The sequence below is a fragment of the Larimichthys crocea genome, chromosome XI, assembly GCF_000972845.2.
Source record: "Larimichthys crocea isolate SSNF chromosome XI, L_crocea_2.0, whole genome shotgun sequence".
NCBI classification, from domain to species: domain Eukaryota; kingdom Metazoa; phylum Chordata; class Actinopteri; family Sciaenidae; genus Larimichthys; species Larimichthys crocea.
This window is the reverse complement of record NC_040021.1, coordinates 12,629,384-12,654,387: the sequence shown is the minus strand read 5'-3', so window position 1 is coordinate 12,654,387 and position 25,004 is coordinate 12,629,384. Positions and strand designations below refer to the sequence as shown.

At 42.7% G+C, this 25,004-nt stretch overlaps 1 protein-coding gene across 1 annotated transcript in view; it reads left to right on the top strand.

The window, feature by feature from the left end:
- nbas (NBAS subunit of NRZ tethering complex) overlaps positions 1–25,004 on the top strand; it is a 152,381-nt gene that overhangs the window by 42,485 nt on the left and 84,892 nt on the right. Inside the window, exons 22-33 of the mRNA XM_027283961.1 lie at positions 2,253–2,339; positions 3,377–3,530; positions 7,384–7,569; positions 10,231–10,404; positions 10,765–10,898; positions 13,653–13,715; positions 15,465–15,587; positions 15,685–15,787; positions 15,971–16,048; positions 16,159–16,313; positions 20,533–20,645; positions 23,393–23,506. Coding sequence (XP_027139762.1) covers positions 2,253–2,339; positions 3,377–3,530; positions 7,384–7,569; positions 10,231–10,404; positions 10,765–10,898; positions 13,653–13,715; positions 15,465–15,587; positions 15,685–15,787; positions 15,971–16,048; positions 16,159–16,313; positions 20,533–20,645; positions 23,393–23,506 — 1,484 coding nt within the window. The remainder of the gene's footprint in view (positions 1–2,252; positions 2,340–3,376; positions 3,531–7,383; positions 7,570–10,230; positions 10,405–10,764; positions 10,899–13,652; positions 13,716–15,464; positions 15,588–15,684; positions 15,788–15,970; positions 16,049–16,158; positions 16,314–20,532; positions 20,646–23,392; positions 23,507–25,004) is intronic.

Here is a 25,004-nt window from a genome sequence, read left to right as displayed (position 1 = left end):
GTCTGAAAATTTACGCCTCTCTGGAATGCACAAGTCGCTCTACATTTCAAATTAAAAGTCCCTAAAACTGGAATCACACCTGTCTCGGAGCACTCAAAGGTCTTTCACACTTCTTCTTTATTATCACCTTCACACATCAGGAAAGTGCGCACACATACAGGGATATTCTTACATCGCATAAAGTGTACACACAGCCACAGCTTAAGGGCTGACATCGGCAAACGCTGCCGTTAAATAAAAGGAATGAGATTTAATTGTTGCTTCTAAATTTACCTGCAAATAAAATTGAACACCTCGGAATGATACAATACTGTCTGCCTGCGCTTGTTCTAGTTTCCGATGTTCAGTTTCTGCTTTTGGGACTGGAGGAGCGCTGAAGGGGAGGGAGTTGGGGAGAGGGTATGTGAGAAGGAGATGATGGAGGAGAAGAAGTCATTCCTCAGCTCTTTATGGTTCACTAATAGAGGTGACAGACTGGATTTACAGATGAGAGCAGCCAGCCATCCATTTTGCCTTTTTGTTTCTTCTAATTTCCATTTTACTCCTCTCCTTTACCCCCTTCCTTCATCTTCAACTATTTCTACATTCTCTCCCGTCGCATATAGATCTGTGCAAAGAAACGCATGGATACAAAGTCCCCTGAAGTCATGAGCTAAAAAAATATATAAGGATAATTGTTCTTACAGCTTCCGTCCACACACCGCCACTGCTCCCTTTTATTAGCCATGTCTGAGTTTGTATGGAGGTCAGGCAGCTGTGGTTCTGCAGTGAGCATCCATCATGGCTCTGCCGCTGTGGGGCAGTTTCCTATTTTCCCCAGCCTGTGAGCACCAACTGCTCCTCCCAACAGCGCTCGCCCCTACACTGCAGCAGAAGGAGTCGACTCAAGCCATCTGTTTGGAGCTCACTGGCTATATACTAAAGTCTTGCTTCACTGGAAGGGGAAAACATTCTTCTGTAACATTGATCAGGTCTGCGAGGGGACCTTTTGACGCGTGGAAGAATGCAGAATAGTGATATTTTGTTGAAAACTTTGCCTGTAGCTTGAAAAGGTTTAGCCCAGTGGAAATAAAAATAAACTAACCCAGCTCCCAAGTTTGCTTTGCATTTCCATTTTCCTGCCGCCCCGCTTCCCTGTTTCTCTCAGGCTGACATGAAGTAGATTAGGGGAGCGGGTGTGGAATAATTCATTCCTCCCATCGATATCTGAGCTCTCACACCAATATTTACTCTCCACCCTAACCTGGCTGTCTTTAATGAGGAAAGAGGAGGAGGGAGTTAGGGAACGACAGGGAAAAAAAGAATGAGGGAGGAGGAACTGAGACTTCTCGATCTCTGTCACCTCTGTGTTAAAATCCCAATCGTAATGGATGAACTTGTGCTTGAGTGTTGATAAAAATCTTCCTACTTTTGTGTGTTGACATAAATCACATCCGCCACTCGGACACTTCTTATGTATTTTGTGATTGGATAGAATTTATGGCCGTGTTAAAAAACTGCTGCAGCTCGTGTGCACTCGGCCTTTAACTGCACCAAAGCTATAGATGATTTGTAGCCCACGGTATCTCCTTGAGTTTTACAGCCACAGTACATATTTTTCTGTCCACAGACAAATAGATAACAAGAAGAAATGCATTAATCCTGGAATAAGAGATAGAAGCAGCTTCTGTTCAACCCTGTGTCTCAGTATCGGCGCATGCATTCATATAGTTCTGTAAGTGCGCGTCTAAGTGTCTGAGTCTTGTCAGCGCTGACATGCTAGGTTACAGAGTCATTCTTCACTTTGGTTTCTTTTCTTGTGTGTTTCCTATTTATCTTCCTCAGACCTGTCATGCTCAAGGAGACCAGGAAAAAAGTAAAGCTTAGTACCGACATGGCGTTTAGAAAATAAAAGTCTTTGCTATTTACAACCGAAGCACGACCCAGAGTCTTTTGGAAAGTTCTTTGACTTGTTTATTGTTGCGCTTCTGTTTTTTTCCCCCACTCCATTCTTCCCTTAATATGCTCAGCTTTTTCCATTTCCCATATGTTGCCACCTCTCACCATCATAGTTTATGACCATGTTTAGTCTGAAACAGTAAATGTCTTTGCTGATTTGTGAGTGTGCCTCAGTTTATTTTTTGACTCCTGGCTACTTGTTGGTCTTTGTTCTGATCCGTATGCTTTCTTGTGATATTTGTTCTCCCTAAAACTCTCCCTTCTTCCTCCTCGTCTCTTCTTTGTCTCGCCTCTTGTCTCTTTCACTCTCTCAGTCTGGATGACAGAGGCGAGTTGGTGTTGATTCCATGGGACGAGCAGAGGCACAGAGAGATGGACTGGTGCGAGGCAGAGGAGTGCAGGTAAAGAGTGAACATCTTTGATATAAACGTACCGACATAATCACATAGTGCACCAAGCGGTATAATAAACCAAGCTTGGGTAACTGAGATATCACAGTAAAACCTCTCTATTACCCACGATAACAAAGCCTCTCACACTGTAGAAATTCATCCTCCATACAGGCCAGATGCCTATGCTGGCATCATTACGTGAAACAAAACATGACATCCTATTATCTAAATGTTGAACAGAACCATAACAAACTAATACCAAATCTTGTTGCACTGCCAATTTATGCCATTTTCCTGCTTCTGTAGGGAGGCCAGCTTCATTTACAATTTTATTTAGCAAGCTCTTTTTATTGCTCTTTGGTGTAGAGTCATAATGTCTGTTGGCTGTGGTGGTATGCTTGGCCAGGGATTGCAGGGTGGAATTGTGATACAGTTGTTGTGCGATGCCAGCAGTGTTTAGGATTATGTTTATGACAGGTTTTGTCCTCCATGCTATCCTCATTCCTGCTATTTTTCTTTTTTCTCTTCTTTTCTCTTCTCCCTTAACGCTTTAACCTCATATGTTGCTCCTGAAAGGATAACAGACCAAAATCATTTGGGCATTAGCCTGCTTTTCACCATAAGGATTCCCTATGTTTCTTCTTCTCGAGACAATTTGTTAATAACATCTTTAATAACAAATAATGAACGTGTTACTTTTATTTTTAAGATGCTAAATTTACTTACCCAAATTTGTGATTGACAGAAAATAAGCTACAGTACCCAAGTCCACCATGACAGGTCACACATTTCAGTAGTTTGGCTCACTGATGTGGTTTTAATACGTTTTGTAGCACTCTGCTGCGCAGTATATCAGGCCTTGGCAACAAAGACAATACTTGTTAATAGCATGAAATGATACAAATATTTAAAAAAAAAACAACAGATTTGTCCTTTAATTTGCCCTTCTCCCCTCTGTAACTTGCTGTTTCTACCTGTACTAATAGCCTTAAAAAAATGAGAAAATACATAAAATACACTGCACTCTACCTTCGTGTCTTCTTCAGAGCCGTGCTGGACCAGAACCTGTTCGATGATGACAGTTTCCTGTATGAGGAGGCTCCAGAGCTGCTGAGGTTCCGCACAGCGACACCCTCCATCGAGCTGCTGACCGACTGGTACCAAAGCAGGGCTAAGGATATCGACTCCTGGTCCAGACAGGTAAAAACACTTAAACTATGTTGCAAGTTGTTGCAGGTGTTTTCCTACATTACAGCTGATTGCCATGGTTTAGAATAATGGTCACTTTCACCTTGCAATTAGTTTGTTTGTCCCTTGTTAGTGGTAGAAATGTCTATTGTCGTTAAATATTTTCACACCCAGCTATGGTTCATTTTCCTGATCTTTCTACTTGATTTGGACTTTTAGCAGGACAGCAGCGGGAAGGACTGAATAGACATCTGGCAATTTGAAAGATAATTGCCGCTTCACACTTCTTTTAGTTGATTGGTGTAGAAAAGAGTGACGAGCTGGGATTCAGACTGCAGAAGAGATGTTGCCAACCTCCATCAGTAAAGGTCACTTTGATCATATCTGTGACATTCATTATCATATTTGCCATATGGACCTCTAATGAAGAGTAACCAAAGCTTCTGTCATCTGCGTTCTGTTGCTGTAACTGAAAAATACAACTTGATGGGACTTGTTTAGTGGAGTAATGGGATGTAACGGCTGGAGCTGCCCACTCTCTCCACCCACTCCATCCACAACGCGACTCTTTCCCCTCTTTACCTCCTTCACAATGATGGATCAAGGTTGTCATGGTGTTCTCTTTGTCTTTGTGAAAAGGACTAACTAGGGTGCAGCCATATCTTTCCCCTTCATTTCTCCATTTTGGCCCTTTCACTGGGTGTAAGGAGGATGTAGGGGAAGAGATTTCGGGGTCCATTGCTCACTTTTGAAGACAACTGGGGAATCGTGCCTTTCATCATCCACTCGAGAGAAAGAAAGTGAGACTTAGAGTCTTGAGTCTGAGTGTAATAGTAAGTCTTTGTTAAGCTTTAGGAATTTGCAGCGTCTCTCTCTTTCATTCTCTCCCTCGTTCCTTTTTAATTTGACCTCATCTTCTCTTCGTTCTCTCACATGTTACTCCCTGAGCCTCTCGGGACCATCCCTAACACTCTGTCTCTTGCTGTTTCACACGTTTTTTTGTTGTTGTTTTTTTCTCACTCACACTCATGGCAGAGAGAGAGAGACACTAAAAAAACTCCTCTGCCACTTGCTTTTTTCACTCCTTCCTGCCCGCCTTACTTTTTCACCTCATTTGTTCTCTCTTATTTGCACTCCTCCTCCCATTCCGCATCTGCCCATGTTTATGCTTGGGAGAGTGTTTTAATTGAGGAAAATGGGGTTTGATTAAAAGGAGCCACATCAGAGAAAGCTGGAGTGTTTTTAAACCGATCACAGAGCCCGTAGGAAGTGTGGTGCTGAATGGAAAGATTGACAAGATGATTCACAGAGGGAGATGGGTTTGAAAGAGCAGAGAATGGAAGTGCAACCAAAAGAAAGAAAAAAAGGAGATAAATTCTGGGGCCATTGCAACATCCCTGGTTGGGTTAGAGTGTATTACACAGACAGGAAGAGGGGAGGACAGGGCTAACAGATGTTGAGGTAAAAAGGCAAAGCAATCTCACAGAAAGAGCTTTCTGTGGGAAAAAGAAAATCACCTTGTTATAAGGGGGTGAAAGGGTAGAAATAAAGGATATTAAAAACAAGTGTTGTTTGAAACACCTTTGGCAACAAAATGGCACAAGATGAGAGGGAGGCTTTGGGAAAGCAGGCAAGAGGCGGAGACAGGCACGCAGAGGAGGCAAAAGGCCACATTTTGCAGAGTTCAAATCGAGGCCAAGTAGTTGTTACAGACTTCTCATAAGAGGTGGATAGAGAGAGAAGACGCTAAAAAAAAACAACCTACAGAGTTAAAGAGAAAATGCGGAAATGATGTTTGAAGGAAAACGCTGAGATTGGACAGGGAGGAGAGGCAATGAAGGATCAAATTGAGCTGGGGAGAAAGCAAGAGACAGGGTACTTGTTGTGTTACAGTGAAGAGAATGATGAGGGGAGGGCGTAATTAAAAAGTGTGAGATTTTTACAACTGAATTGTCTGTGGTTAGCTTGGGAATCTATCTCCTGAGAGCATGGAAAGAGAGAAGGAGGGAGGTGTGGAGCGAACAGGGAGGATCTTCACTCACAGTTAGATCAATAGACTTCTCTCTCTTGTAGTACCTAATTGCTCAGGCTCTGACTCAAGGTGATTTGGGTTCTCGCTCGACCTGTGTGTGTGTGTGTGTGTGTGTGTGTGTGTGTGTGTGTGTGTGTGTGTTTATAAATGAAGGTGAGCAATAATTTATTCAGCAAGAAATGTGTTGAGATAAGCTAAAGATGACAAGGTTGTGGACCCTGCATGTGTGTGTGTGTGTGTGTGTGTACGTGCATGTGAAAGATGCTGCGTTAACTGCTGCTGTGCTAAAGGCCTCTCCTTCTTCAAAAGGTGGAGAGAAAGCAATCATCGCTACAGGGCCCAGCGGCATCTGCTATTGATTGGCTAGTGTCCACAGGTGGCTGATCATCGATTGGCTGGGCGTGCTGCACAGCATATAGGTGGTCGGATATTGATTGGTTGCTCTTCTGGATAGAATTTCATCGATCGGAGCAGCAGGAAGCCCAAATCCTCCCTGTTTTATTGTCTAACGACTAATGATTGGATATTAGTAATGACTGACCGGTATTATTTGGTCTCACATTAGTTGGGATATTGTTGTTTTGTTCACGTCCCAGTTCTGTGACCTCAGCAACACTTCATCAATGCCGCGGCGCCCTGCTGTAAACAGCCTCTTCCTTCACCTGCTGAACAAGTTACTTTGACTGGGGTAACTGGATTGTTACAAGGTGGAAAGGTACAAGGCACCAGATACGAGAACATGTATATAGCAATACAGTGCAATACAACATCACTACAAAGCCACAGCCGCAAGGACAATTCAGCAAACGTCACATAATAAAGATTAAACATTTCACAAAAGTTGTATTTCTACAATGCCTCTGAACTGCTTTAAGTTTGAGTATACACTCTTCATGTTATGTCTTCCACCCTCTGGAGTTTGTTTAAGTAGAGGGGGATTATTTCATCATCCATCATTGCTTTGATGAGGTTTTTTTGTTGATTGTAACATTGGTCAACTTACCCTAAAATGCCTACCAATAGTTGCTCACCTATAGGGCGGCTGTGGCCGGTAGAGGTAGAGTTTCATCCCCGACTCCGCCAGTTTTTTTGTTGAAGTGTCTTTGGGCAAGATACTGAACCCCAAATTGCTCCCAAAGGCTGCACAGTTCATAGTTATCTCGTAAAACTGATGAACATTTGGCACCTTGCATGACAGCCGATGCCATGCCAGTGTGTGAAGAAGACCAGAAAGGTGCGATATAAGTACAGTCCAGAGTCCACCATGTTTTGCCATGAAGCTCCTGGATAGATTTCCATGAAGGTTCACAGACACACAAATATCTGTGGTGCCCACAGGATGAATCCTAATGACCTTTTATTTACCATCCAAGTTTTTCTGTATCCAGTGTAACGTCTCAATATCTACAAGATGGATTGGCAATAACTTTGGTTCTGATGTTCATGTTCCCCAGAGGATGAAGCCTTCTGACTTGATCCCCTGACTTCCAGAAGCTTTTGCTTCAACATCAAATGTCACTGTTGGATGGATTTCAATGTATTTTCGTGTGCGCAATCATGGTGTCTGTACTGTAATACTGTCATACTTTGCGATGCCCTGACTTTTCATCTAGTGCCATCATCATTGTCCCAATTTTACTTTGTTCAGTACTGTAACAGTTTGGCAGAACTTGTATAGCATGTTCTCATCCATTGTAAGATTCTCCTTTTTAGGAATATATGAATCTGGCTAATGATATATATGATGACTGTTTAGTCGGAGCATTTTTTCATGCTGGCTTCTTCTTCGTCTCCTTGTTTCCTCTCTCACTGGCATTCCTTTTTGTCCACCAGGTGGACTGCGCCCTGTCGCTTGTACGTCTGGGGAAGGAGCGAGAGATCCCAGGGCTCGAGCTCTTGTGTGATGACATGGTAACCATGGAAACGCTGGTGTATGAGACATCATGTGAATTGAGTCTGACACTTAAAGATTTGCAGCAGCTAAGTGACATCGACAAGCTCCGCCTGCTCATGAGAAATGTAAGTGACATGATTTGCGCCTTTCACCTTCTATACTTCACATTTTCACGGGAACATTTTCCCATGATGTGTTTCGGAATCGAGTATTGGTTTGAAATTCATATATTCTTCATATCATAAAATTAATGAAGGAAGTCTGATTAAATTACAAGGTGTTGTTTTCACTTGGCATGTGCTGATGTCGCCTTATCGCAGCCAAAATGATGTAGGTATGAGACATCTACTTGCTACTGAAAAGAAATGAAACTGTCCCTCCTTACCCTATCAAAACATGAAGATTGCGGAGATGTGTCATTGTCATAATTATAGTTTTGCATCTTTTGGAGATATATTTATGTAGTTGTTACAATACAGTCTCTGCAGAGAGCTTTTTCTCTGTGTTAAATATGCACTTACCCGCATGATGCTTTGTCTAGTTCACAGTGTGTGGGATGTGCATTGTCAATAAAAAGAAAGAAAGCTTGCCTTGCAATTAAATTTTATTTTAAATTTCCATAGTGAGGTTACTTTAATCCTTGACTGCTACTTAAAAGAACATAATGTATGCTAATTACATTTTAAATAGGCAACAAAAGCAGAAATCAGAACAAAAAAACAGCACGATGTTCTTAATGGCACTCTCACAATAAATCTGTTTCTTTTAATTCCTCCAATCCGTGACATTTGATAGTGTAATCTTTCCATCCAATAGCAGCGAGAGAGCTATGAAGGCTAGTCTGGAGCAGGTACCGCAGTTACAAGTCCCCTTGGAGTACATAATATGAGCTGTCCTCTAAATTGTAGCTAATAACTGCCAGCTTCAGCCTGTGAGGACCACTGCCAGTAGGATCTGCCATACAGGCAGGCAGCCAGCAAATGTTGTTGACTGCTCTAACACATGCTGTTTGACTGGTACTCCCTTTGGGGCTCTATCTGACTCTGTGTGTGTGTGTGTGTGTGTGTGTGTGTGTGTGTGTGTGTGAATGTACCAAACTCGCCTAGATTAAATCTCCCTCTTTGCCTGTGTCTGATGTCTTCCTTTATCAGAGACACAGTACAACAAGTAAAATGTTTGTGTGTGGGCGTGCAAGTTTGCATTTAGCATCTAAATATATTTTTGTATCCGTTCCTCCTGTGGATGCTCTCTTATCTGTATATCCTGAGTCAGAGCTGTCGCAGGGTGGGTGCGAAGCCCTGCATGAATTGACACGCATCCACACGAATCACAGCACAACCCACCTACTGGAGCTATTATCTATCAAGTTCAGGCTTAATTGCATGATTTCATGGAAATTCAGCTTTAAGTACTGTGCACTGTTCTGAAAAACATCCAAACAGACCAGATAAATCTATATATTTGAAGAAGGAAGTGCTCCCACAGGGTGTTTGATTCTTCTTTTTTTTTTTCTTTCAAACACGTACTGTGTGCTGAGTGTTTTTTTTTTTAACATGACATTCTGTGACACTGTATTTCTAACCCTCCTGACAGAGGTCTCTGTCCGTTTCATTTCTGCTCTAAAGATGTCAGGAGAAGTTTTCCACTCAGGATGATTTTACCTTTTTTTTGTGGCAGCTACACATAACACGAACTAGCATATAACGTCTGGGCTAACTTGACACTTGGCACAAGGCTTGCTACCTTTACCTGATACATAATAGACGGACAAATAGAAACCTGCCTAGCAGTACTGAGAGTACTTACACTCAGTAGAAAACGGTTGTCTTTCATAGAACTTATTGCTGTTTCCTATAGTTGCATGTTCTCTCTATGTCTGCGTGGGAACTCTGGCTTCCTTCCACAGTCCAAAGACGTGCACTTAACAGGGTAATTGGTGACTCTAAATTGCCTGTAGGTGTGAATGTGAGTGTGACTGGTTGTTTGTCTCTATGTGCCCTGTGATGAACTGGCGACTTGTCCTCGCCTCTCGCCCAAAGTCAGCTGGGATAAGCTCCAGTCCCACCATGACCCTGATAAAGATTACAGCGATTACAGATAATGGATGGATGCCTCCTATAGTGAGACTTCTCATTGGATTTTTGAGAACCTTTGGATTTTAACAGTTATGTTTAGCCTTGCACCTTATAATTGTATTATTATGTTTATGGCCAAAGCTTTTTCAGGTTTTGCTGCATAACAAACAAGTAGACAAAAATATAAAAAGCAAGCATAGAATCTGAAACAATATCGTAAAAATATGTACAATGTGTTATTTAAACGAAAGAGCACTTTTGTGTTAGACTGAGCAGAGTATGAGGAAAGGTTGACCGTCTGCAGTATAACAATGTTTGAAAGGTGCAAAATAGTATCAATCATTTCATGTGAAAACATTCATTTCTATGAAATGCAAGAGCTGATACTTTACTTACTCTGCTGAATTTTTAAATTTTCAGTTCAATATATCACTTTTCCAAAATTAAGTAATAAAAGAAAATAACTGTAATGAAAAATTAGCGGTCAAGGGTAGCTATGAGATCAGAGACGCAGATAATAACTGTTGAAAAAATGAAAATCAGTGTTTGTTGAGTTTTGGGTCAGAGTTGATCAGGTTCTGTCAGTATTTTGGAATAAGATGGGAAATAGTGTCCAGTATAAAAACGGTTATTCTGTAGGTGTGAGTTTGGATCAAGGGACACTGAAGAAACCACATGTTCATCTTCTAGTAAATGTCTTTCCATTACCAGTCCAGGCCCGAGCGCTATGTGAAAGACTGCTTTCAGTGGATGGTGCCGTTCCTGCACCGGTGTGAGGGACAGGAAGAGGGTGCTGCTAAATCTCTTCTCAGAGAGTACCTCGTCAGCGTGGCCCAGCAAGACCTCACCCTGCCCCTCATCATCTTCCAGCACTCCAAACCTGACGTAAGCATCCAAACACGCACACACAAACACAAGTATGGGGGGGAGGGGGGTCACACTTGGGTAACCATAACACACACACACACACACACATACTCCGTCTCTCTGACTATTTGTGCCATGTCAGGGCCAATATCGTATCCTTGCTGTGTAAATGTTATATTTATGACCCCATAAGGGCACAGCCAAGGACAGGTCTCCTGGCTATTAGAAAACATGCGCTCACACACACACACACACACACACACACAAAGGGAAAAGAAATACAGAACCCTGTTGTGAATGTATGAAAAAGGTCAATCATGCCCTGATACACACCCACACACACACACACACACACACACACAATCTCCTCTCCTCCAGTGCCAGCAGAAGATCATCGGGGACCCAGACCAGCTGATGTCGGTCGCTCTGGAGTGCATCTACAGCTGTGAGAGAGATGACCAGCTCAGCCTCTGTTACGACATCCTGGAGTGTCTGCCGCAGAGGGGCTACGGGTCAGACAAACAAACGCACACACACACACACACACACACACACACACATACAGGTTCATTTATAGATGATGTAAACCGTGATACAAAGATGCTGAAGCACTCCACCAGAATACGTTAGTACTACCCCACCTCTCTCCATTCCCTCCACCTTTCCACTAACGCTCTCTCAGGGCCTATCAATAAACCTAACTACCACCTCTGTTTCTGTCCCGCTCCCTTTGAACCTTTCTTTTCCTCCTCCTCTCTCTTTCATGCTTAACTCCGACTCCAAGGAGCCATCAGTTAGGCAAGCTACGGTCTATACAATATTTTCTACCTCCTACTATTTCTGCCTCTGCCTCTCTCTTTCCCCCCACCTCTCCTGTAATGCGTTTTATTTCATATGGCAAGAGGGCCTGTCCTTTAAGTCTCCCATGAGGCTGTGTGGGTATGCAGTGCATTTGAAGGAGAGTGAGTGATAATAAAAGACTGAGAGGAAAAAAGCAGGAGTACAAAAGAGTAAATTGTTGATAAAATGGACCTGTAGAGTGTCAGAGTAGTTTAAATGAGTTACAATGACTCCTTCTCAGATGGATTATCCTTCCTGCTTGCACCGTAATTGGAAAATTGAATTACTACTATAAGGAAGGCTTTTTTTTCTTGTCTGTTGGCTGCATTGAAGCAGCCTACTTCTTCACAGTGGCCTTTTGTGTCCTTTTTTAACCAACTCAGATAGCTTGCTTAGCTGTGCTGCGCTGTGATTGTATACATTTCCACTGCGCGCTTGCAGCAGGGGGTAATTGCACTGAAACAAGATATTATGGTATTGCTTGAGAGCAGGCAAATCTCTCCCCAGGGTTGAACCAAACTGAACCAGTTTAATGCAGGCAGCCAATGGTGCCATTTTTAAGTTGCTCTGCAGCTTTAAGTGAATCATCTACGAATTAGTTTTGTCGCTCTTGCATAATGTAGACTCTCTCTTCTGTTCGTCTTCTTACGTTCATGTAATGAGAAAACGATGTTAGAAAACAAAATGGCAACAAATCTACTACACTACTACATTTATGACAGTCTCAGGAGCACAATGTCTTTCCCAGTGACAAAGAATGGACAGAGCCTGAGTGTGACGTCACCTGTAGGTTTCCGAAGCGCTGCTTTACTTCTTCCGCCTCCCAGTTAATCTAAATATCGGCAACGACGTGGATGATCGACAGACCTGAGGTCGGCCGAATGACACCTGGGTGCTCTAATAAGCAATGCGTAACCAGACTTACCTTTCGACCAAGCAGCGGCGCTGTTAATTACGCGCAACTTTAAGCCTTAATATCATTTAAACGGGTGAGTTAAAAAAAAATGACAGTAGCTATGAAAGGGGAAATTAGCTTTAGAGACCAAAACTGTTGCCTGAACCAGGCTGTGAAATTAACTCACTTCTGTAGTCTCAAGTGGGCGCTTGAGAAATTACAGGTTTTTAGCATTTTCCAGAAACAATGTCTAGATCTTGCCAGCACCAGTTTTTATCAGCACTACTTTCTACCCCAAAAAAATTAAAATAAAAAATCCATATGAAAGTATTGACACCAAAGGAAACTTAATCCTAGTTAGGCGTAGAGCATGAGCAGTGGAATAGGAGATGGACGTAAGAGCAGAGATGGACATGCGGTAAAATGTTTTGCGAGATCTGATTCAAACCAAGAAAGGAAGTGCAGTTTATCTCACTGAACACATTTACAGACTCAAATGTGTCCGTTTTTAGATACATCCTGTGTCATATTCTTCATGTTAAACTTGTGTACTCCACCAGGCACAGGCACAAACAGGCACAAACATTGTGCTATCGCTGTTGCAGTTTAGCAACTGCACATATAAACTATTCTCTGTAAATATTTGAAGGTATATAATGCTCGTATTTTCCTTCTAAATCAGTACTGCATTTCATGCCAAGCATTTCCCAGTCTGGGCTCCTTCCTGCAGTGTTTGGATTAGCAATGCTGCAAAGCTCCACTGTATATGCGCTGCCTTCACCTTCATTTTTCTCCCAGGAGTGATTTCTCTGACTTACTAAGCTCCAAAATTGCCACCCCAGCGTAGAATATTACAGATTTGCAAGCAAGGAGAGAAACCATGAGTTCGTAGTTTCAGCCCAATTTTCCGATTTTTATTTTTTTTTGCCAGACAGCTTAATTAGGTCTAAATCTGCTCAGAAGAATGTAATGTGCATTCACCCTTAGAGAGTGGGAAATGGGCGGGGGGATTATATGGTGAGAAAGGGAGAGAAGTAGAATGAGGGAGAAAAGGATATTAAAAAGGAGGTGAAGCAGCCTGCTCAGGATGCAGAGAAGTGGATTGATAGGTCAAGAGTTAGTGTGTGTGTGTAAAAACAGTGAGATGGTGTCTTGATATAAAACATACTCACTACCATGCTGGTGCACATACACACACACACACACACACACACACACACACACACACACACACACACACACATACATAGAAGGTTGTTTCATCAGGGTCAGTACTCTAGTGGGGGACAGGCCAGCCTGACCCAGAATCCTTTGCCTCAAGGCAAAGCATCATGGGGTTTTATTTTTAGTGGGGATTCAGTACAACCTCACAGTGGTAGGCCAAACACGCCCACACATAACTCTGCGTACGGATACACACACAGAAGCTGTGCACACACTTTATTATGCAAAAAAAAATCTACTTAATGTTCTACTTTTTTTGTTTTGATGAAACAAACACAAAATAACCAGCGCTTTTATCATCCTGCAGACCAGACACGGACATCACGGCATCCCTCCACGATCAGGTGGACAAACTTGAGAAGCATCTCAGGTACGTCGTCAACACATCTCGCACCATCTTTCAGCTGTCGTTCCAACCTCTCTCCTCCATCTTCCTCCTGTCCACCCAGTTCAGCCGGGCGTACAGATTATAGATTAAAGGCGGATGATTTGCTGCCTTCTCCTTTTCTCCAACAGTTCTAGCTGAATATCTTTGGGGTTTGTTTGGTCTCTTGGTTGAACAAAACAAGGATTTTCTCCGGCTCTTCATCCATATGTCTCTGCTGTACCCGTTAGCGAGGCATTGAGAGTGGTGAAGAGAGCCACTTGTCAGTTTGGTGACACTACATTGCTTGGGAAATGTTCACTTTGTAGCGATGCTTATTATTTCCCTCCCCCATTATGGGCCTGATGGAAAACACCAAGAAGTAGAGGAGACATGGATGTGCAGTCAACACACACACACACTCCATATCAAAGGATCGCTGTCTGTCCCATGGTATTCAAACAGCCTCAGGCATTTTCTCTGTTACAGGTTAAAATCACCTACGTCTCTCTCTCTCTCCCTCTCTCTCTCTCTCTGCCTCTCCTTCTGTCTCTCCTAGTTTTGTTCTCCCCCACCACCACCCCTCCCCTCGGGGTGAACTTCCGTACATAGTGAAGCGATGAGGAGGAAGGAAGAGAGGATAAGGATGAACGCAGAGGGGGTAGGGGGCGGGGGAGCCTGAAGGGAATAAGAAAGTAGATGATGATGAGGAGGAAGCAGCAACAGGAAAGCCTGTGTTAGAGCTTAGTGTCGGCCTTTACAGACAAATATCCACACATATTTACACGCAGGCACACACAACCATGTACAAACACACCCCGGGGGGAAGCCTGGGAAGTGTGTTCATGTATATTTTGTGCTGAAGCATTCTGACTCGCACTCACATACGTACAAACGCGCACACGCACACACAACCCCAGATGAATCAGGCAGTAAATGCGAAGTGTCTGCTCTCAGAGCGCCTCCGGAATAAAAGCTGTTTTCAGCTGCTGCCACTACCACTCGCTGGCACATTAATATGTGCACGGGGAACATGCAGACACTCCCACACATACATTCACACTTGAGCAAGTGCACACATGCACATGGTTGTAAATATCAAGACTTGTTGTCTGTCTTTTGCTCACACACACACACACATACACAGAGGCACCTGTTTACTATGGTAATGAGTTGCAGCAGAGAGCGAACATCTGTAGCGGCACGACCCTGTTGAGACTAGGGGGAACCATGCTAATCCCACGCCAACACTTATGCACACACGCTCTCCCTTGGTCATATAGGAAACGCCTGCATCCGCATGCTCCTAGACACACACACACACAAACACATGGTTACAAAGAGGTGCCGTCTCGCTGGCATGCAGTTTATCATGTTGCTCTTCAGTCTTGCTCTACACTTTCTCCATCTGCACTGTGGCTTGCAAATGACTTTCTGCTGCCAAAATAATGAACAGCTTAGAGCGTACACATCTTCTGTCTTCTGTCTCCTCCGTACTCTCCCTTGGATTTGTTCAGGTTTTATTTTACCCTTGCTTCTTCTTCTTTGGCATTTCCTACTGTGGTACTTACTGCTGCCAATCATCCTGCCTTCTGCTATACTGAAAGATTGAGTTGATTAATGTGACTTGAAACTGTATTTGTTTGTTTTTTTATTGTGTGTGGTTTTCCTTGTCTGGTAACAGTTTGTATCATTCTATTAGCCGTCACCTACTGTGCGATGCTGTAAATGTGTATCTGTGCTTACGCTTAACAGCGTGGTGGAGGTTCTGGAGAAACACGGCCTGCAGAAGCCCATTTCGTACGTGAAGAACAGCCAGAACAGTGAAGAAGAAGCCCACCAACTCATGGTGAAACTGTGCCGCCACACTGGCCGCAAGTACGTAAACGCACACATATGTATGAATGCGGACCCCTACGACCACAAATGTCTGTCAAGATCCCATGAACTTACAGAAACATGTATGTGTGTCCAGAAACCCTCCTGTGAGTGAGACGGTGTGGAGAGGTCTACTGCAGGACCTGCTTGACATGCAGCAGAATGTCTACACCTGTCTGAAACCAGAGATATGTCACCAGGTATTGCACCGCAGCAAAAGATTACAAGGAATAATCTGATTTGTACTAAAACATGTCATATAAACCTGCATATTTTCGGGCCATATGTTCTGGAACGCAACTTATAAAACGATGTTAAAACTTTTACTCACTTAAACCATCTCCTCCTGCGTATTATCTTGTGTCCTCCATGACTTCCTGCAGGTCTTTGTGGAGTCCCTGCTGTGTTCCAGCAGCGTGGAGAACGTACGTCTGGCAGGGCAGCTCATGCACTGCTCCAAGGTATATTAAATATGACTCGAGACTTGAACCTCACAGACCCACTGAAGTCTCCGAATGTTAATGAATTCTAATGCCGCGGTCTGGTTGATCTCTAAATTGAATGTTTCCAGGTTAGCCAGGATGTTCCTGTCAGCTTGTCTTTCCGGGGTAAAAGTTACGCTCTGAAGGTGGCCTACGACAACAGCGTGGAACTGGTGTTGGCTGCTGCCAGAGAGTACTTCAACTCATCCACAACGCTGACAGACCCCTGCATGGGCCTGGCCAGGTGAGGAGGAAAATAAGAAGTATTTATCTGCTTTGAGGGCGAGTTTGAAGTTTTTGAATCATCATTTTGCCAACTGTCTGTAAATATAAAAGGCTCATTTTAAGGTAACCTGTAAGGATCTTTTATGGGCTACTTCAAACTTGTACAAACATTGCTGTGTCTGTATGCTGTCTGATTTGACCTCGCTTGTTGTTGATGTATGAGAAACTCCCTGTCTGCGTGGGTGGACGTATGTTCTTGTGCTTGCCTGACTGACCGGGGGAAAAAAAATAGTCTGCTTTTATTTCCTCTCTCTATATAGTGCTTCACACGAAGTTTATACCAAGTACAAGTATTTGCATGTGTGTCTGTTGCTGGTTTCAGATCTCAGAGGGGAGCCAGTGGATGTCTGACCTTACCGTCTGTTCGTAGTGGGGAAGTGGGACAGTAATTGGGTCGTCATTCATTTATAGTAACTAATGCAGAGGCCCCCCTCTACACGATTGGACAACATCATCCATTGTAACACCCTTACTGTGTGTGTGTGTGTGTGTGTGTGTGTGTGTGTGTGCGCAAGTGTGTGTGTGAGTTTGCTGCATGTGAATTTGAGATATGAGACAGAAAGCAATGTGAACATGTGCCTGTCGCTCTGAAATTAATAGTCTACACAGACTTGGTGCCTGTGTCCTTAAGATTAAAATAACTGCTCCACAGACACACATTTGTACAAAATACCAAAGACACACACAGACACACACACACACACACACACATACATGCTCGGACAGATACACAAACTGCACCTGCCTGTGTCCTGAATGGAAGCGGTCAGTGGCATCAGGCTCGAGTTTACACAAGGACAACCAGTTATCTTAAAATAACATGGGAATCCCCTCCAACTACTGAAGTGATCCCACAAGCATGAGAAGAGAAGCTCCGTCACACAGACATACAAAATAATTACAAAACACACTGTCCTTTTAAGGAAAATGATTCAAATTCATTTAAAGCTGCACTAATCGATATTTTCTTCTTTTTTTTTTTTTGATGAAAACCAAAAACAAAACACTAAAAATCTCACCATACACCACCCGGCCAGCACTTAACAGCTATACAGACAAAGTGACTAGGTGGAGAATATGATGCAGTGGAGTTGGTGGAGGCCAAAAGAGAGCTAAAAGGAGAGTGAATGTTTGACTTAGTGAGTCATGAAAGAAATGAGTGCTGATGTTGCCCTCTTTGCAACTGTTTGTTCCTGATACCAACTGTATAAGGTGAATATGTCAGCATTTTCTTTTTTTTCTTTTTTTGTTTTGTTTTTTAAGCTACTCACACTGACTGTTGTGGAGAAATTGCTGAAGTCAAAGGTCAGTGGTGAGGTCAGGAAGAAAGAAAGTGTTCAGGAGTCTCTGATGTCTTATGCCGTATTATTTATTGACGCTTGGCCAAGGAGAATTAGAGACACTCTCAAAGTTCATCAGAAGTCTCTGAGTCGAGTAGATAGCTTGCTGCTGACGTTCCAATCTGTGTCTCCAGACTAGAATATGCTGACAATAACACCTCCATGAGTAAAGGCATTCTCTTTGACTTATTCTGGGGCGTGTAGTATTTGTGGTGTTATCTTTGGGTTTAAAGTGTAACCACCAGGATGAGTTAGAGAGAATGTCTTTACTCATGGAGGTGTTATTGTCAACATATTCTAGTCTGGAGACACAGATTGGAACATCAACGGCAAGCTATCTATTATGTCTAGGAAGGCAGCAACAGGCCTCTTCGACCCTGGCCACCACAGTGTTGAGATAGACTGGCACCTAGTCAAAGCCAAACAATTAATACTGCCATGGACCTCAAGGCCCACACGTGACCCCGTGTAACCTAAGGATAGAAAATTCCATAGTGAGACCATGAGTAAGCAGAAAAACATCAATTAATGCAGGTTCAAGGCTTTGAAATTCCTTTAATACAGTTGTGTTTTTTTCATTTAATATCAATGAGGCTTATGTGTAATGTAGTTAGATTTATTATCATTATTATGGTACTTTTGCTCCCAGTTGTTCGAGGGAGGTTGACCTACATGTCAATATCAGAACTGGGCAAAGTCAGTACAACATACATGTATTATTATCATCATATTTGTTCTAGTAAATGCAGAAAAACTTCCCCCATTTGCAGAAATGTATTATTTCTTTTCAACTAAACTTTCTGCCAGTTTGTCTCTCTTTTTGAAACTTTAGGCCAGAGTCATCAACTTCCTTTAAGTTCTATTCTAGATAGACAAAGTTGTCAAAGCGCCTTGCTCCGGTGTGAAAGATGCACACAGCCATTATGCAGGCAGAAAAGAAAGAAGTGGGAAATAAGCTCATAACGCATGATTTGTTTTGTTGCCGGTTGTCTCCGTTCGTATTTGAGAAAGCTCGTCTTGCAAGACCTTATATGAGTAGGAGAGAGCCGGAGCGGAAATGACACCGAAATGAAGAAAGAGAAAGTAAAAAACAGAGGCTGATTGTGTCAGTACGCTGCTGGTGCACAGCTTGGTTTGGTCAAAGGAGGGGCAAGGTCTGTACTGGGGTGTTCCATTGATAACCGCTATACAAATGTGTTCTCCTGTGTGTTTAACAGGAAGTAGTTATCTGGAAATTACAGAGTACGTTCTGAAGAGCACGTCGTGACTAAAATTGAATTCACCATCAGCTTTTCTAAGGCAGTCTCCACGCCCAAACACACACACACACGACTGCAGACACTTCACAGCACAAGTACATAATCAACATGCCCTCTTTCTGTCTCGTATTCGCTCATCTACAACCCTTTCCTCTGCTCTCATTTGCCAGGACATACCTTATGTTCCTGGCAGGAACACCAGCCACACTCAAAGAGTGGGAAGCTGTGTGCTGAGTGTTTTTTGCCGTGTGTGCATGTGTACTCATACGCTGTTAGCAATATCGAGGCAACCTGTTTCTAAAGATGTATCTTTGGATTGCTTTCATGCCGTTAAGGGTTCTGAAACTCTTCTTCTCTGTTAGATGTCTTTGTTCACAGACTGGGTCACGTAAAAAAACTGTTGGTCGGGGCGGTCGCTAGCCTAGTGGGTTAAGCAGCCGCCCCGTGTGTGGAGGCTACAGTCCTTGCTGCAGCTGGCCCCGGTTCGAATCCCGCATCGGACGGCCATTTACTGCGTGTCACTCCCCCTCTGTCTGCCCACTGCTTCCTGTCTATCTTCAGCTGTATTATCATTAAAGGCATAAAAGGCCAAAAAAATAATCTTAAAAAAAAAAAAAGAAAAACTGTGGGTCAGTGTGTGTGGCTTTAGCTGAATTCACATCCCAAGGACAAGTTCCCTCCTCTCCACTTGTCTGACGTCAGAGCTCCTCTCTAAGCTGTTGTTTTATGTGGGATTTATTTATTTGTAAATTATTCATTTCTGTTTTTTCCCCCTTCTTCTCTCTCAATCTCTGCTGTATTTGGCTTTGCTGTATAATTGTGTAATGAAAAAACAAGAAAATGAGTAGACTTTCATCTGAGACTGTGTGCTGTTACATATGCTAAGTGATGTGCTACATAATCCTATTAGAGGTAATGAGAGCGGATTGTGTTGCCAGAGAAAACACCCCTTTCGTAGATCTGTCAAATTAGTCTAGACGATGTAAAGAAATCCATTTGAGCAGTCTCACCATGTTTCTGATCACAAACTTCAGATCTAAAAACTTTGAAAATGTGTACTTAAATAAATGGAGCTCATTTAGTTTTCAGTTTGTCATGTAATCAAATCAGCTGCTCCTGATTCACAGGCATGTTCTGCAGTACTGTCAACTCATTTGCTTTTTTTTTTTTTTAAATATTCAAACTGAATTCCTCCAAAGTAGAAAACAGGAAATGATTCCACCTTTCCTTGCGATTAATTAAAGAAATAGTTTGACATTTTGGGAGATAATCCCATTTGTCTTTCAATTGAATCAGTCAGCAGCTGGTTAAGCTTAACACAAATACGAAAAAGGGCAAACTGTTAGCGTGGCTCCGTCAAAAATCCTATATTTAAAATACAGACATGAGAGTGTTCTTAATTTGTGTCAGCTAACTCTCTGCTACAAAGCAAAGAAGCACATCTGCATGAGTCTCACAGGCATTAGTGTGTGGCTAAAATTCTCTTCTTATTTAATCTGATTGATTAGCTGAGGGACAGGTTAATACAGCTAATCGATAGCCAAGTGTCCCTGTTTCATCTGGTTGTTGTCTTCGTCAGGGCGTGTCTCCAGCTGATCACAGACTGTCCTCTGGCCGTCCAGGATGAACTGGATCTCATCAGCGCCCTCGGCCAACTGGAACACTTCAGCGTCAGCATCCTGCCACTGCAAGGTATAACAAAAAAACGTGTGCCTCTATGTCAGGGAAGAAAATGTGCTCAATTTAGCACGAGTGTGCGTCTATTCTCATTCATTCATGGGTCCTTAATTTAAACTCAGATATGTAGAGGATGCCGTCCCCCGCCTCCCTCACCCATGTACCATCCAACCTGTCTCCCTCCCTGCTGTCACTTCCTCCATCCCTCCATATGTCACTTCTTCTTGCACTATATCTAAATATATGGTTATTTATGAATCAACTGTTGAGCAAACAACATCTGCCTGATGGACTAATTAGGATTGAAGTGTTTGCTCTCTGCGTGTGCTACACACGTACACCCAAGCACACACACACTCACACACACATGTCCTTTTTTTTTTTTTTTTACTATTTTTGCTCCATCTGTAAACCTGACCAATCAGTATTCACCTCCACGCTCTTTCTTTCTTTTCTGGCTCCACATCGCTATCCTACCGCAGCAGTTTCCAGGCATGGCTCTCTGTTAAAGGAAACTGTGTGTGTACCCAGAATGAACCAGCTTGGCCCCTCATCGCCTCACCTCTGAACTGAGGTGTTATTTGGCTCTGAGGCCTCTGCTTTCTCCTCCCCCCTTTGCCCTCATCAAACTGAGCTGCCAGCATAAAACCACTGTGACAGAGGGAGCCATAAACCGCCACCTCTCTCTCTCTCTCTCCTCCTTTCTCGCCTTTCTCCCTTTGCATCACTTATCCCCCTATTTTTATTTATTTATTTTTTTTGCTGCTCCCTCTTTGCCTCCTTAGTCTCACGCCTCAATCCCTGCTGTCTACCCATATTATTTTTTCACTGCCCACTCATTCTGAGCTGCCACACAAAGTGAGACCAGGAGAGTTTAGGAAGGAAATATGAGAAGAAAGGAAGAAAGGAAAAATGTGACAGAGAAAAGACAGCAGGATGAAAAGACTGTAAGAAAGGTGTGTAGTAAAAGAAAAACTCTCTATTTATCTACTTTTGTGTTGCTTTGTATCAGCAATTATTGTCCAAAATCAGTTTTCAGTGCTCAGGGTCACACTGGCTCCGTGGCTCTGTATTGCCTGTAGTGCATTCAGATAGTTTTATTTGTACTGACTCAAGGACACACACACAATACTGTCCACGCACAAACAATAAATGCTACTTTTCTTTTTCTACAAAGTAAAAGCCCTATTGCATTCTCTCAGATAAACATGCACAAGTATGAAGTGAATGGATTGGAGCATAATGTAATCCATCTTAGACTGTCTCCTGCAGCCCTCCTACAGCGCTTTAGGTGACGCATCACACACACACCACCCTCCCCGGAATTCCCTCTAGGCCTCGCCCAAAGTTATGCCAAGCCGAAAAGATGCTCAGCAGGGTGCTGAGAAAGCACAGAGGCCTGCGGAGGCACTAAACATGCTATTTCTTAACTTTTCAGTACAGAAGGGTAGGAAAATATGGAACTGTTTTATTTGGAAGTTTCTGCATCTTGAACTTGAAGTTATGAAAAAGTTCAAAACTAAAATAAATACATATAGTTAATGTCAAACAATGAGCATTGTTTGGTGCATGAGCAAGAGCAGCATTATGTATGTACAGTAGATAAATTGAACATATGTAAATCATGTTTACACTGTGGGGTACCAAACTCCAGCAACAGAATCACAGATGGAACGTTTATGAAACAAACTGTGGTACAGGATTACAGGTAACTAAGGACTGTGGTTGACAATGCTGACATTGTTATTGTGGAGAATGATATATGTTTGTTGTCTCTTTTTCATTTCTTCATTGGGGGCAACAAATGATCATTTTCATTTAGTTTAATCGACTGATTATTAAATGATTGCTCTATAAATACGTCAGTAAAATAGTTTTTTTTTCTGACCAATAGTCCAAAACTCTAAAAAGGTATTGAGTTTACAGTGATATAAAAAAGAGAAAAGCACTGGAGACCAGATGATTTTCTTAGTGGAGTCCAAGATGTCTTATGTGAAAAGTTTGTTGAAGCTTGGCCAAGGCAAATGGAGGACTTATCAATACGCTTCTCATGACATGAAGCCGTCTCAGTTCTGAAAAGGCTGCCCTCTCTAGCTCGTCTTTATGCCCTCAGAATGTGTGTGCTGTAACTACTCAATGTCCATAAATGATCATCTACAAACAAGCAAATATATTTACACTTTAGTGGTCCAACATTATTATTTGACTCTGTAGAGGCTTCTATGTTTTGTACCTATGGTAAATGGACTGTACTTGTATAACGCCACTCAAAGTGCTTTTTACATTACATATCACATTCGCCCATTCACACACATTCATACGCTGATGGCATTGGCTGCCATGAAAGGTGCCAACTGCTCATCAGTTTTAGGAGCTAACCATTCATACACATTCACACACCAATGGCGCAGCCTTCAGGAGCAATTTGGGGTTCAGTATCCTGCCCAAGGACACTTCAACATGCAGACTAGAGGAGCCTCCGAGCGTCTGTATGTGGCGCTAACTTTTTTAAATTTTGTTGTGTTATGTGATTATGCAAAGCAAAAATCATCATCAGTGTTGGCCACTATATGGTTATGGTCAGGCTTTATTTTCATCAATAACGAAGCATTAATATTTTTTTGCAGATATCATGAGTGATGCATCCATCAATTCCACCAGATCGCTTGTATCATGAGCTGCATCTTCTCCAGGCTGGATGCAGTAATTAGCAGAACATGTCTGACATCTGTCCTTCTCTACATTCCTTCTCTCTCCTCCAGTGCGTCTGCGATCAAACCGTCTGTCTCTCATAGAGAAGTGCATTGCCGATTGCCCCACGGCCTACAAGCAGTCCACTACTCTACTGCATTTGGCTTCACTTCTCAGAGTGGCAGGTACCTCTACACACACACACACACACACACGTCTTTTTTTTTTCCAGACAGGTTTATCGTGTGTACGAGGAGAGACTTCTTCTCTGGTGGTAGTTTCATGACAAAGCTCATCAGATTAAGTGAGAAAGGGCCGCCCACAGGAGGTGCAGGCGTACCCTAGCGTGCATGGGTACATTCAGCAACTGTGTCGACAGTTCTCACACAAGAGAGAAATTCATCTTCACAGGCGGTGTTGCATCTCGCAAGCAAAAATCCATACTTAAGCACACATGCACCCCGAAGGAGCGAACAAATTTCACTCCCCAGACGCGTCACTTTGTGTGCTCTCTAAGCCTTTTTTCTGCTCTCAGGTTTCACAGAGTTATAACAGCCAGGGATGGGTTCAGTACGAGGCCATTAAATCAAATGTGTACACACGTGTTCGGAAACTACATCAGATTACATCAACATCCTTTTTGTGTATTTTTTCATTGAAATGAGCCATATTTAGGAGACTCTCATGATCCACAGTTCAAAATCATTATGTATCTTATACTGGACCTCTATGCTGCCCCTCAGGTCAGCCTCTAATAAGTGCTGTAATAGTGCTTTTCTATACTCAAAAGACACTTTACATAGTGAGAACAGCAGCACAAAGAAACAATAAAACATCAAACAGCACACTAAAACACATTGGACTAAGCTAAACATGCTAAAGTTTTTCTCTTTTTCAGCTTACTCGCCCAGCAATGTAATGACCATTGCTGTGTTGTTTAAAGTTTAAGACAACTGTTGGATTGTGGGTCTGGGTGGACTGTGCTGGGAGTTTGGCTGAGAGTCGTATGGTTGTGACATCACAACTTAGGCCTGATTCATGATCAACAAAGAAAAGGAAATCTCACTTTCTACAAGATGGGACCTTTTAATATGTCAACTGTGTGTTTGTTGTTTGCAGCAAATATCTCAGTCGGAGTTTGACTGTTACATTTAATGACTATAACTGTAAAATTTGGGCCACATTTTTAACCTGGCAAGTATTTTACAGTATGTTGAGGAAAAGGTGGAATGAAATATTTGTTAGGTTAATTCTCAGTGCACTGTAGAACTTCTCTTTAATCAGCATCCTACACACTCGCAAACGTTGCCAGGGAAGCTCCTGATGAGCCTTGTCTGTTTAAAAAAAAAAAAAGAAGATGTCAATTCTTTAGCATTTCTCTCTTTCTGTGTCCTCTCAGGTTCACTTTCTTTAGTGTGAGTGTTTGCATCAGTTGTCTTGTGGTAATTCCACATAGGATTCTCCTATATTTCATATGTTTTAATGTGAGTTTTCATATCTTCAGCTACTATCGCTGCAAACACACACTGCAGCCAACTGGTGAGCGGTACAGTCACATGAAACACATGAGTGATGTTGGCTGCATTTTGAATTCTGCTCATATTTTGTATACTGGGAGCCCTCCAACCACCCACAGCCACCACATTAAACTGACAGCATGTGGGAAAGTTTAAGATGTCACCC